General features: G+C 34.8%; 2 protein-coding genes and 1 pseudogene across 6 annotated transcripts; 2 read left to right on the top strand and 1 right to left on the bottom strand.

The window, feature by feature from the left end:
• Positions 1-183: 183 nt before the first annotated feature.
• Nep4 (M13 family metallopeptidase neprilysin 4) lies at positions 184-6,968 on the top strand. Of its 5 annotated transcripts, none has more exons than XM_013314109.1 (13): positions 184-628; positions 701-817; positions 1,196-1,332; positions 1,613-1,781; positions 2,122-3,011; positions 3,083-3,233; positions 3,539-3,725; positions 4,560-4,678; positions 5,193-5,585; positions 5,693-5,865; positions 6,052-6,236; positions 6,375-6,518; positions 6,753-6,968. In XM_013314109.1, the coding sequence occupies exons 1-13, from the start codon at positions 213-215 to the stop codon at positions 6,927-6,929; spliced, it is 3,258 nt and encodes a 1,085-aa protein (XP_013169563.1). In that variant the 5' UTR covers positions 184-212; the 3' UTR covers positions 6,930-6,968. The 5 variants fall into 5 exon arrangements, with proteins under 5 accessions (XP_013169563.1, XP_013169566.1, XP_013169565.1 ...); XM_013314112.1 differs by having other exon boundaries at positions 698-817; positions 1,196-1,281; positions 1,634-1,781; XM_013314111.1 differs by having other exon boundaries at positions 698-817; positions 1,196-1,281.
• Positions 6,969-8,238: 1,270 nt separating this feature from the next.
• Positions 8,239-12,542, bottom strand: LOC106118859 (uncharacterized). The gene is made up of 4 exons (XM_013313616.1): positions 12,101-12,542; positions 11,493-11,572; positions 8,964-9,126; positions 8,239-8,455 (listed from the first exon to the last, which is right to left on the bottom strand). The coding sequence occupies exons 1-4, from the start codon at positions 12,426-12,428 to the stop codon at positions 8,298-8,300; spliced, it is 729 nt and encodes a 242-aa protein (XP_013169070.1). The 5' UTR covers positions 12,429-12,542; the 3' UTR covers positions 8,239-8,297.
• On the top strand, positions 10,234-11,308 carry LOC106118858 (prostaglandin reductase 1 pseudogene; annotated as a pseudogene).
• Positions 12,543-13,573: the final 1,031 nt, after the last annotated feature.

Below are 13,573 nucleotides of genomic sequence, written 5' to 3'. Positions count from 1 at the left end.
GCACCAGATTTTTGTCCTCCACAACGATTACGAAATTCGGTAAAAACAGTTCTTATTTAATGCGCTGGTCATTTCAATACGACTCCAAGGTCAAATGTACAAAGGCAATTATTTAGTTAAAGTACATCGCGGTCAGTTTGAACTGGCCGATATTCCAGTTACAAATGTGGTACGGTGACGCGATGCTGTCAGTCTGTCAGTAGGCTACTGCCATGACGCGAGTCGGCACACAAAACCAATTTCAGGTTTCAGTAAGGCCGAAAAGTGCAGATTTCTGTCGTTTTATTTGTATACTATCTTTTGTTACACTTTTAGCCATCGTATACTTGATTATAAAAACTCCAATCGACGCATTAGACGATCCTTCAGATCAATTTTTAGTTAAAAACATACCTGCGACTTATACAAAACTAGAAGGTATAGATCCGGATGAAAGGGATGTTTTTGAAGGTTTTAGGACATCTTTTTTGCCTGAAGATGAGATAATGTTAGCGCAAAGGATATCTAAAAGAGATGTTTACAATGCTAATGTGACAAGTGACAGTTTCATTTGGGGGATTGCGGACAATCAATACGATCTCCCAAATCGTGTTAAGCGAAAAAGTCATTTTACTTCTAAGGACTATGAGTAAGTAGAGAACATATAACATCCTGCAATTAATGATACGTTTCGAGAGTTAAATATGTTTTATTTTAGTAGACAGAGTCATACTACAAAAAGCAGTGCAGGGGATGAATATAATGATGATTATAGCGACGATTATAGTGAAGATGCCGAGCTTGAAAATGGAGACAGCAACAAGAATCATGAAAAAAAGTAATTTTTTTTTATTTAAATTACCTATATAGTATAATAAAATTGTTAAACATTTAAATATGCTTGTTTTGTGCACATTGTTAAAGATCGATAATACTTTCAAGTTTTGTTGCCAATGTTTAGATGGATGGATGTGTGTTTGTTTGAAGGTTTCTTCGGAACGGTTGAACGGATCACGCTGAAATTTGGCATATATCAAGAGCATAGTCTAGAACACAGAATATTAGGTTTTTTTTATTCCGCGCGGACGGACTCGCGGGCGACAGCTTGTCATTTATAAATTAACATTAGTCCTCCTTCATCGTATTATGATCGCTGTTTGTTCTTAATTAATAGTATTTTCTATAACAGCGTAATAATATGCTTGTTTTTATCCAGTGCGATATTCCAAGAGCAATACGTAGACAGAGGACCACTGGACGACGTGGTGGAACAAGTGAGAAGACAGCCAGAGTTAGAAGAAGGTGAAATGGGTTCCTCTGCGCATTTATACAAGCCTTCCAAATCCCATACGGGTATCTAGCTTTTCATGCTTTACTTTAATATTCAGCAAACTCGATTCTCTTCGGATATCGTAACGTAAAAAATACCAAACCTATATCAATGTATCATCATCAGCATTCTGTCTTACTCCACCCTTACTCCACTGCTGATAGACCACCCACAGTATAGCTTTCTGCTTTCTCTTTACTAAAATCAATTGCTAACTCTAGCTGTTCCAAACTAATGCTATATTAATTGCTTATTATAATTCAATGGGAAATTAAAATTAGCATAAGTATTTTTGTGTGTGAGGTATTCATGCCTTCTGGAAAGGTGAAGGTGATCGATTGACAATAAGAAAAACACAAGCGATTATAATGAAACGATATATGGACGCCGAAGCGGACCCGTGTCACGATTTCTATCAATACGCTTGCGGTAATTGGGCATCTCTAAATCCTATACCAGCTGATAAAGCAGGGTAAGACAATTTTGTTTATGTCATTCATAATATGATTATTACATTCGTGACTTTAACCCTTATATAATCCTATATAAACCATCACCATCTCAATGGCCGCCAACGCATCTGCGGTTCCATAGGTATTGCTGATATCCATGGGCGACGTTGAACGCCTCGGTATGCCCGCTGCTCATTTGCCCCCTTCTGTATTCCTAATTCGTGATTTCTCTTTTCGCGATCTTCCCTCATCGTTCCACCTTTTATATTCATATCTATTGGTATACAGCGTGATCCATCTTTTTATGCAAATTTTTTTGCAAATTTGCATCAAAAAAATTATAATTAATTTTACTTTTAGATACGATACTTTTGAAATGCTAAGAGAAAATTTAGATACAGTGCTTAAAGATTTATTAGAATTTAAGAGTTCTGAAAACCTTAAAAGTTCGTATCCAGGAGAACATTTGGATCTCAGTGAGAACTTTTTGACACAAGCAAACCCACACAAATGTTCTGACAAACAAAATAATCTGTTCAGTAGACCGAGAAGAGGGAGGTTTTTTAAAGGTCACGATAAATTTATTAATGATTGTGCTAATAATAAAAAAGTAAAGAAATTATATGAACCTTATAAAGATAATTCGGATATTATTAGTCGGATCCGTCGATACTTGGACCATAGACCTAAACAAATAACTGGACCTGGTTGGAAAATGAAATACGGAATGCATAGTTACCTAACGAACAATATTATATCAAAGGAAGATTCATATATTGATAAACAAAAGTCGAATAAAGACAAAAAACCTAAATATGATAAAAGAAAACGGTCTACATATCAAAACTCTAAAAGGCCTTACGTAGGTAGAAAACTACAGATGTATTACACAAGAGTTAAAAAGAAACATAGTCATGGAAAGATTGAAAAGAAAACACGAGCACCAACAATAACAATGTTAAATGATCCCGCGAACGGCGATGCGGCATTAAAATCTAGATATTTATTTGCGTCTTGTATGAACCATGAAATTTTGGAGAAACGTGGTCATCAACCATTGCTGGATTTACTCAACTTACTTGGTGGGTGGCCGATATTAAACCAACAATGGAACAGTAGTAGTTTCGATTGGTTAGAACTGATGGCGAAACTGCGAGTTTATAATAATGACATTTTAATATCAGAATGGGTTGGACCAGATATTAAAAATTCAGACGAATTTGTTATACAATTCGATCAAACTAGTTTAGGTAAGGATACAATTAAATAAAGTTTTATATTTTGTTTAGATGATTCTAATTTACTTCTGTTACGTAAATAGGTTTGCCCACTAGAGATTATTTCTTGCAAGAATCAAATAAAATATATTTAGACGCTTATAAAACTTACTTGGTAACGATTGCCAAACTTCTCGGAGGCGATCCCGACCATGTTAGAGTAAGCGCTGACAAACTTATTGCTTTCGAGATTAGGTAAGTAAATATTTATTTTTCTTCACTCCTTAATATTATAATCTGGTAATTTATTATATGTGTTTTGTATGTTTGTAAAAACTAAACTCAAAAATTATTTGACCGATTTCAAAAATGCTTTTACCAATGGAATTCTATATTATCTCCAAGAAGCGAGCTTATCACCATCTCAAAGGCCGGCAACGCATCTGCGGTTCCTTTGGTATTGCTGATGTCTATGGGCGTCGTTGAACGCCTCGGTGGTCCGCTGCTCTTTTGCCCCCTTCTGTTATAAAAAAAAACGTGTAAAAGATTTGAATTTTCAGCCTTGCCAGAATAACATCAGCGCCAGAAGATAGGCGTAATGTATCGGAAATTTATAAAAGAATGCCTATTTCAAAACTTATAAAACTTGTGCCCGAAGTGGACTGGATAAAATATTTATGCATTGTTATGAACAAAACTATACATAAAAATGAGACGATTGTACTTTTTGCACATACTTATGTGTTGGTAAGTTTGGTAATACAAGAAAAAAATGTTTTTATCTTATGAATATTAAAGATGGCGGAAATTAAGGAGGGAGGAAAAGAGTGGTTGGATTTAGATAAATTCTGAAAAATGATAAAAAAAAGTTAAAAGAGAAACTAAAAATGTTAAAAAATAGAATAAGGAAATAAGAATAGCACGCACTGTTTGTTTCATGATATATATATTTACAACAACTCGAACGTCGCGAGAAAAATACGTTTTATTGGATATCCGTTTACTAGCGGTCGCCAGTGACTCCTCTGGCTAGTTGTAAAAAAACATAATTAGTAGCCTATGTGTTCTTCCAGACTATGGTCTACGTATATGCCAAATTTAATCGAGATCCGTTCAGCCGTACCGAAGATACCTTCAAACTACATCCATCCATCTAAACATTCGCATTTATAATAATTTATGTGTTATACATAATAAGGAGCATCGGTGGCTCAGGGGTCAAGCACTTGACTTGCAATCTGCAGGTCCTGGGTTCGAATCCCACCATGTACCAATGTGTTTTTCTATTTCCGATTTACATATGTACATTTATCCGACGTTCTTACGGCGAAGGAAAACATCGTGATGCAACCTGCCTATATCTGAGAAGAAATTCAAAGATATGTGTGAAGTCAACCAATCCGCACTTGGCCAGTGTGGTTGACTATGGTCCGATCACGCTTAACTTAGGGTAGGCACCGAGCCCCTCGGTGGGGACGTATAGTGAGCTGATGATGATGATGATGACATAATAAACTAAGTGGTAGTTTCAGTATATTTTAAAAGATGTGTAAGTTTTTATTAAAATGTCAATTCTTTTAGCATCTTGTAAAATTAATACAAGATACGGAATCAGACACGTTGGCTAATTATCTATTGTGGCGATTTGTGAGACATCGGGTTAATAACCTTGATGATCGTTTCCAAACTGCAAAGCAACAGTAAGCATTTTTTTTATAATAACTAGCTGTCGCCCGCGACTTCGTTCGCGCGGGATTATAAAATAGATGTTGGCCAGTCAGACCTACTCAATATGCTCACAAAATTTCATGAGAATCGGAGGAGTATGGGAACGAAAATTGTGACACGAGAATTTTATATATAACATAATTTAATCTTTTATTATCTACTGATTTTATATCTTCATTGTGTCTAATCGCTTTCCTAAATTTATCACCTTTCGATTCAAAGTCCAACTGATCACTCAATCACTAATCATTAAGAGAGGCTCTTAGATTTTCATGATAAATCTACATTTTGGGAGCACACCTAACTTTTATAGCGGGAATTAATTAATTTTAATATGTTTGCGTTATTTAACTACTAATCCTTTTGAAATACATGCTTTATATATTAAGACTTTTGGTTTCTATATATTAATACAATTAGTGTCACATCAACACATAAATCACAGATAATTAAAACATAATTCGAATAATAAATGATTTATTTTAGATTCTATTATATTCTTTTCGGTCGTGAAGAAGCACCGCCGAGATGGAAAAATTGTATCTCACAAGTGAACTCCAATATGGGAATGGCTTTAGGATCGATGTTCGTTCGGAAATATTTTGATGAAATGAGCAAGAACGATACACTTACAATGACAAGAGAGATACAGCAATCTTTTAGAGAGATACTCAACATGACCGATTGGATAGACTCCGGCACAAAAAAATTAGCCGGACATAAAGTTGATTCTATGATGCTTAGAATCGGATATCCAGATTTCATTTTAAATACAAAAGAATTGAACGAAAGATACAAAGAAGTTAAGATACATCCTGATAAATATTTTGAGAATATTCTGAATATATTACAGCATTTAACAAAAATGGAACAATCACGGTAAGATTTTGGTTTCAACTGCCGAAAAAACTGTATAAACACATATTGTCATCTCTTTCTTATTCTTAAAAAAAGCAGCGATAGCATCAGTTAATTATTATTTACAGTATTGGACAGCCAGTAAACAAGTCATTATGGAACACAGCACCGGCAGTTGTAAACGCGTACTACAGCCGAAATAAAAACCAAATAATGTTTCCAGCTGGTATTTTACAGCCGCCTTTCTATCATCGTCATTTTCCACGTTCACTTAATTATGGTGGTATAGGTGTTGTTATAGGTACGTATCCATTGTTACCTAAAAAAAACTAAAATCCTAATTCGTGTTAGCGACAAGAGCAAATGGGACCACTTTTAGTATCATTCTCTTGTTAAAAGGTATTATCGGACGTCATTTACATTGGCAACTTGTTCCAAATCCTAGTGCGCCTAAAATAATTAACGTTTATATCAATTATAATTTCAGGTCACGAGATCACCCATGGCTTTGACGACAAGGGTCGTCTATTCGACTGTGAGGGTAATTTACACCGCTGGTGGTCGGACCCCGCCATCGAGGCTTTCCATCGCCGTGCCCAGTGCCTCATTGACCAGTACGGAAGATACGTTGTTCCAGAAGTCAACATGAAACTCGACGGAGTTAATACACAGGTCGGAGTCGTGTATTGTAGATTTTACAATCAAGTATTCAGTTCGATCCTTTCCAAAATGGTGATTCCAGGATAGTGATTTAGACTGCAACCCCTTACTCATCAAACTAAACGCGGATGCATGTTACATGCTTTTTAGGGCGAAAACATAGCTGACAACGGTGGTGTGAAGCAAGCATTCCACGCATACCTCAAGTGGCTAAAAAAACACGGTTCAGAAGACGAGACTCTACCCGGTCTCAATCACACGCACACTCAATTATTTTTCCTTAATTTTGCTCAGGTATGGTTTCCTTTTAAACATGATCTTTGATTTTCAAACTTGGACATTTTTAGTTTAATTACTAGTTAATACAGATTCTCTAGTATCCATAGTTCTATCAAACTGTATTACTTATGCTCTTGTAAAAACAGTGGGTTTTCACGGTTAAAAATAGTCTTAATAAATGTAGGTTTTTCTCTCTTTTTGTATGATTATTTCTACAATGGAAATATACGTTCAAAATGCCACCAACAGGTCTGGTGTGGGGCGATGCGGCCAGAAGCAATGCGGAATAAACTGAAGACAGCTGTGCATTCTCCTGGCAGATTTCGAGTCATCGGTACATTATCCAACTCTCAGGACTTCGCCAATGAGTTCAATTGTCCACCAGGCTCGCCTATGAATCCAAAACATAAATGTTCAGTGTGGTGATATATTCTTAAAACCCCAATCACATTGATTATGGAGTAAGAAGAAGAATGAATGACACTCTTGAGCTATACGAATGACACCTCGCTCTCGAAATTTGGTCAAACCGAATTAGTCATGTATAAAAACTCATAAATACTAATACAAAACGATGTCAATATATATAAAATCATATCTTGCAAATTACTATGACTGTAGATTTTACATTTTGTGTAAACGTTACAATATTTTATATGTTTATTATGTTTAGAGTAAGTATATTTCTTTATTAATTTACGAGTATTTTTAGTGATAATATTATTATAGGAAAGTATTATTTATATGCTTAAAAAGTTCCTAATAGTTTTATACAAATATACATAATAGAAAAAAGTTTTTGCTTTAATTATAATATAGCTAATCTTATAAAAATGAATCCCTACTTCTCAAGGCGTCACTCGTGAATGGCTACACCGATTTCTTTAATTCTTTTTTTTTAGTTAATTTGGGTAATCTAGTGATGCCCACACTAGGCAATGCCTGTATCGTGGGCACCGATATTCAGATTGGTATATAATATTCAGTCCAAAAAATTACAAAAACCCACACTCACGACATTATAGCATTTAACAATTATCAGTTACTCCGGTATACATATAATAAAAAACAAAATTTAAGTTGATGAAAAAAACAACTTAAGTTAAAATATATAACAACTTAAGTTAATTATATAAATGTGTATGTACGGATATATAAATTGATAAGATTTAAATATGTTAAAGGTTTTGTTGTGTTTGTTATCGTCAGCGGACAGTATTTAAAAATGGCACTCGTTATTCCGCGCAGACAAAGTTGCGGGCAAAAGTTATTCTAAAATGAAAACCAAATACATCTATTTTTATTAAGTATAGAACCATATAACCCGAAGAAACGATAATAGTTGGAGTAGACGAGTTCTTGTGTGGAGACCACGGGTCGGCAAACGTAGCTTAGGACGTCCCCAGACTCGGTGGAGCGATGATCATCGCAGGGCAGCTGGCAAGAGCTAAATGAGAGTGGCCATGGATCGTGCTCTGTGGCGTGCCATAGGAGAGGCCTATGTCCAGCAGTGGACTAGTATAGGCTGATGGTGATGATGATGAGAAATTAAACTCAATCATTAAAATGCTATACAATGCTGGATATTTAAAATAGAATAAGTAAAAACATTTTAATTGTTCTTGCTATTTTTTTGGGGTCGATTATGTATTATAATAATAGGGAGTATAATAAGGATTTTAATTTGTTTATTTTTCCAATAAACTCACAATAAAATAACATGCATTAAAATTTAACGATACGTTTTCGAACATCAATTAATAATTTCTCAGCATTCGAATCTTTGCACAAAATTTAATAAACAAAATTGGACACTTCAATACTGGGCACCTCTTCGTTACTCCATAGAGTCTTGACTTCTTGTTCCAAACCGCATATCTTCACTTGTTCATTGGCCTCCCATCGGAGACATACCAACCTTACAACCTCCAACCACAGTCGTAACTCTGTAACTGTTAAAAATTATGATATAACTAGCTGTCGCCCGCGACTACGTCCGTGACTTAAAAAAAAACTTTCAGTCTCTGTTCTACATGTGTGCCAAATTCATCGAATCCGTTGCCTTCAAAGAAACATCCATACATCTTAACATTCGCATTAAAAAATATATGAGTAAGTTATAAGGAATCAGGCTAAAACGTCGTATCTCGAAATTTAACACGACAGACTTTCTATAGAACTGTCTCCGTAGCACATCTCATAAATTAGGTCGTTGAATTTTATAAACTACGATAAGGTTGAGGTCTTTTAATCGTCTAGTATTTTCAGCTTCCTTACGTTACGTAGTACACATCCTATTACTTCTCTCTTCTCATTTGGCAACTCTATCGCTTTTGTAAATCATTGTATCAATTTTCAATGCCACGTGTCAGAGCATAACGTGGAAGTCACTGTTCATACTAACGCCGTCAAATCGACAAACGGATTGAGTTAACTAGAAACACTTTCAATAACACTTACTGAATAATAAAGCGAATGAAGTGAGAAACAGCGTGTTGATATCTTCATTAGCGACATACATTGTGTAGAGGAGAGCAGCGCATGTTGGTAGTTGACGTAGTGCTAGTCCACGCAGCGTTACACCCATCCAGGGTAAATACATGTACTCGCAAGTAGGATGACGCTGGAGAAATATTACGAGAGTATGGAACAGAAGCGAAAAGAACTTATAACACTCGATATTGTTTACAGTATGTTTGGGAAAATTAATTTTAATTGAGTCATTTTAATTGTTTTTTACGATGTTATCAACAAATTTAAAATGGATGGATACGAATACTTAATTTTACTCAGTGTGCTGAGCGACAAATATGCAAAAGGACCACATAAAATGTTCTACAAAATCATATAGCTCTTGAAAATACTTTGTTACTTAAACCGTACGTAAATTTTATATGGATACATATTTAAATTATCAAATTAAAGCATATTTGAATATAATTCTATGAATTATGTTACATAATATTGTATCACAAATGTATTGATATCACGTTTACAAGGATTGTTTTATCGATATCGATTTTTTTTATCTAGAATTATCTACCTCTGTAATAATCGTATAGACATGAACTTAAAACGTTTAAAGTAATAAATGATAGCCATCAAAATTTTGATAAAATAGAATTCTTTAGTAAAAAATGTATTATTATAATTGTATCTAATTGGAACGATAATATTAGCAACGCATATAATACTTTATTTATTCCGCAGTCATTATCATCAGATCACTATACGTCCCCACCGAGGGGCTCGGAGCCTACCCAAGTCACGGGTGACGGCTTTAGTCAACCACGCTGGCCAAGTGTGGGTTGGTTGACTTCACACATATCTTTTAATTTTTTCTCAGATAGGTGCAGGTTGCATCACGATGTTTTCCTTCGCCGCAAGAACGTCGGAACGTACATATGTAAATCGGAAATCGAAAAACACATTACGTAGCGGGATTCGAACCCAGGACCTGCAGATTGCAAGTCAAGTGCTTGACCCCTGAGCCACCGACGCTCTCATTCATTTATTTATTCCGCAGTATCGAATGATATTTACAACTAATAAATCTTGGACCTATCAAAAGTTATCCGTCCATTAAGAATCATCCTGTACAAAAAATATTGAACAGAACTTGATTAGAGTAATCGTATTTATCGCAAATACAATTATTTTATTAAATTCATTTACATATTTATCTGGATTAAGTTAAACATTTATAAATGTATCATTGTTATTTCAGTCGTTGTTCAATTCGCAGTGGAATTTGGGTATAAAATAAAAAGAAATGATAAAAGCACGAAAGTATGTAGTAAAGAAACATTTTGAAGGTGTTCCTAAACGGGATGATTTTGAAATAGTGGAATACGAACTACCATCTTTGCAATCCGGTGAAGTATTAGTTAAAACGGAATGGATCAGCGTAGATCCATACTTAAGAGCTCGCAACACTATGTTTTCCCCTCCATTTGATCAATTCTCGTCTCAAATCGGAATAGTTATTGAAAGCAATCATTCTAAATATCCAATTGGTACTAAAATTGTATCTCACATTGGTTGGTGTGATTATGGTATAGTTGATATGAATGAAGAAGAACCACTCAGAACTTGTAAACTACCAGATTTTGAAGATCTGCCAACGTCTTATGGAATTGGTGCTCTCGGTAGACCAGGAGCGACTGGTTATTTTGGATTATTGGATATTTGCAAACCTAAGGTTGGAGAAACTGTGGTTGTAACAAGCGCTGCTGGAGCGGTAGGTACTATGGTGGGACAAATCGCTAAAATTAAAGGATGTCGAGTAATTGGTTTTACTGGCTCGGACGAGAAAGTACGAATTTTAGAAGATGAATTCAGTTTTGATAATGCATTTAATTATAAAACAGTAGATATTTCAAAAGTTCTAAAGGAAACAGCTCCTAACGGCGTCGATTGTTACTTTGATAATGTTGGTGGAGAAATAAGCAGTATAATAATTAAACAAATGAACAGTTTTGGAAGAGTTGCGTGTTGCGGCAGCATAAGTTCGTACAATGATAATCCAACTCAAATGCCAAAAGCTACAATTATACAGCCATATGTAGTTAGCAAACAGATTACACTTGAAGGTTTTATTGTTTCAAGATTTGCCGATAGATGGCATGAAGCTTTTCCTGAAGTTATAAATTGGATCAAAAACGGACAACTTAAGGTAAAAGAACATATAACGATAGGTTTTGATAACATATTTGACGCCTTTGTAGGAATGTTAGGAGGAGAAAATGTGGGCAAGGCTGTTGTAAAAGTGTAACATTTCAATATCAAATAAACAATTAACAAAGCTACTGTATTTATTTAGACATGATCATCATCAACCTGTCCTTATCCCTAGGGAGGGTCTTCACAGTATGTACTACTCCCCCATACATCTGTATCAGCTGTTTTATCTGAATTCACCCCCTTTTTACGCATACCTTCTTTCACACAATCCATCCATACTTTTTGGACTTATTTTATAATATTTACCGCAAATCCTGAATTGCATATCAAGAAGCAGGATATCAATACCAATAAGGTATCGGAAGCTTCAATGCAGCACAAAATTTCTGCGAATAAATGTTTAGAATTATTACTTAAATAAAAACAATTTATAAACTAATAATTAAATAGATTTCTTATAAAATTTAAGCTTTTATTCTAACATCACCTAAACTTGGTAAAGACGTAAACGGTACAAGAGGAAGAAGCGGCCCAACTATTTTGGTAATTTCATCAGAAAAGTAACTTTTTAGACAATGATTTATATCATCATCATTCCCACTGACGAGGTCGGAGCCTACCCTAAGTCACGGGTGATTACGCCATAGTCAACCACGCTGGCCCAGTGCGAGTTGGTTGACGTCACACATATCTTTGAATTTCTTCTCAAATATACGTAGGTTGCATCACGATGTTTCCTTTCACCGCAAGAACGTCGGATAAATGTGCATATATAAATCGGAAATCGAAAAACACATTGGTACATGGCGGGATTCGAACCCAGAGCCTGCAGATTGCAAGTCAAGTGCTTGACCCCTGAGCCGACGAGACTCTTGATTTGAAATAGTGGGGTAAAATTCGTAAGCAGAACTTACTTGATACATCGACATCGTCCACATACAATTTATATTTCTCACTCAATAAAACAATGTGGAGATCGTGTTCCAAAGTCGTTTCATCAATAGTCACAACTTCCATCTTGACATTCGCAAGTAAACCTAACACTAAGCATACGAAAGTCATAAAAGAAATGGATAGCGTAGATTTTGATGTTTGTACATGCATTTGTTCAGCTGCAACGAATGATTTTGTCCATAAATAATGTATGCTGGTATCCACATAATCTATTAGCGCACCCAATAAAGGGACCCTTGATTTTGAATACGTCATGTATTGAGGACTTGGTGAGTCACCACTGGCCATTGTCTTTTAAAATAGCCGTAATTTTGAAATTCAAAATTTCTAAACATACAAATGGTGCTTTACATGACTTTACATAGAAAAATTGGACGTATGACAAAGTAACTTTAAGTTGGAAATGTCAGTGTAAGAGATACAGATTAAAAAATGTCACAAATCAAATATTATTTAAATTTTATAGGTGCTATCAATTCTTAAATTTACAAAGAAATAATGTAGATATATGGATATTGTATATAGCTAGTAACTAGCTGTTGCCCGAGACTCCGTTTGCGCGGAATTAAAAACAAACAAGATTAGTAGCCAATGTGTTCTTTCAGACTATGTTCCATATGTATGCCAAATTTCATCGAGATCCGTTCAGACAGTTTCTGGAGATACCTTCAAACAAAAATCCATCCATCTAAACATACGCATTCATATTATCAGTAAGATATTACCAACTATGTAACTTATTATATAACTATTATTGTTCACCACTATAGAAATACTTTCTTAATCTTTTAACACAAATATTGAGTAACCTAATGGTCACGGGCACCTCTAGGTCATGATTAAATTGTTTGCATTACATATCTTACGAATTCACAAAACATTTCAAGACAATTTGAACCTAAAAGAGAGTCAATAAAGTTTAAATTGTGTAAAATGTGCATACATTTGAAACCGTATGTATTCAGGTTCAAAACGAAAATTAATGTAGGTTTTTGCATGTCATTGAATAAACAACATGTTTAGAGTACAGTGTTAAAATATCTATTTAGTACTGTAGACATAAATAGTAATAATTGATCCTGTTTTCCGCGTAGAGACGTATGAAGAGGCCTTCAAATTATTAACATATTTTTTAATAAAGCCAATGATTTGTCATTGAATATAAAAGTATTAATTATAGTAAAAATATTTTAATATTATCACAGACATTTTTTTAATGTATAAATGCAAACAATGGATGGATGTTTGATTGACGGTATTTCCAGAAAGGCTGAACGTATCTCACCGAAATTTGGTATCGATGTAGAACATAGTCTGGAAGCATGGGCTAGATAATATTTTTTCCTTATTCGCGCGGACGAAGTTGCGTGCGACAGCCAGTAAATTATAAATTGGTCTAATTTTCTATGTTTTCCCTTTGGTAACAAGTAAAT

Source organism: Papilio xuthus, unplaced genomic scaffold (genome assembly GCF_000836235.2).
Source record: "Papilio xuthus unplaced genomic scaffold, Pxut_1.1 DF827542.1, whole genome shotgun sequence".
Classification (NCBI taxonomy): domain Eukaryota; kingdom Metazoa; phylum Arthropoda; class Insecta; order Lepidoptera; family Papilionidae; genus Papilio; species Papilio xuthus.
Note: the sequence above shows the minus strand (reverse complement) of the source record. Positions and strands in the feature narration are given on the sequence as shown.

Excerpts from the sequence above, each read along its gene's own strand:
- Nep4 (XM_013314108.1), top strand. The coding sequence starts at position 213 with ATGACGCGAGTCGGCACACAAAACCAATTTCAGGTTTCAGTAAGGCCG. Across the intron at positions 4,679-5,192 it reads TTCCAAACTGCAAAGCAACA|ATTCTATTATATTCTTTTCG; the intron begins GTAAGCATTTTT and ends GATTTATTTTAG. Across the intron at positions 5,866-6,051 it reads TGGTATAGGTGTTGTTATAG|GTCACGAGATCACCCATGGC; the intron begins GTACGTATCCAT and ends TTATAATTTCAG.
- LOC106118859 (XM_013313616.1), bottom strand. The coding sequence starts at position 12,428 with ATGGCCAGTGGTGACTCACCAAGTCCTCAATACATGACGTATTCAAAA. Across the intron at positions 11,573-12,100 it reads GGACGATGTCGATGTATCAA|AAATTTTGTGCTGCATTGAA; the intron begins GTAAGTTCTGCT and ends ATTTATTCGCAG. Across the intron at positions 8,456-8,963 it reads TTCATTCGCTTTATTATTCA|TTACAGAGTTACGACTGTGG; the intron begins GTAAGTGTTATT and ends AATTTTTAACAG.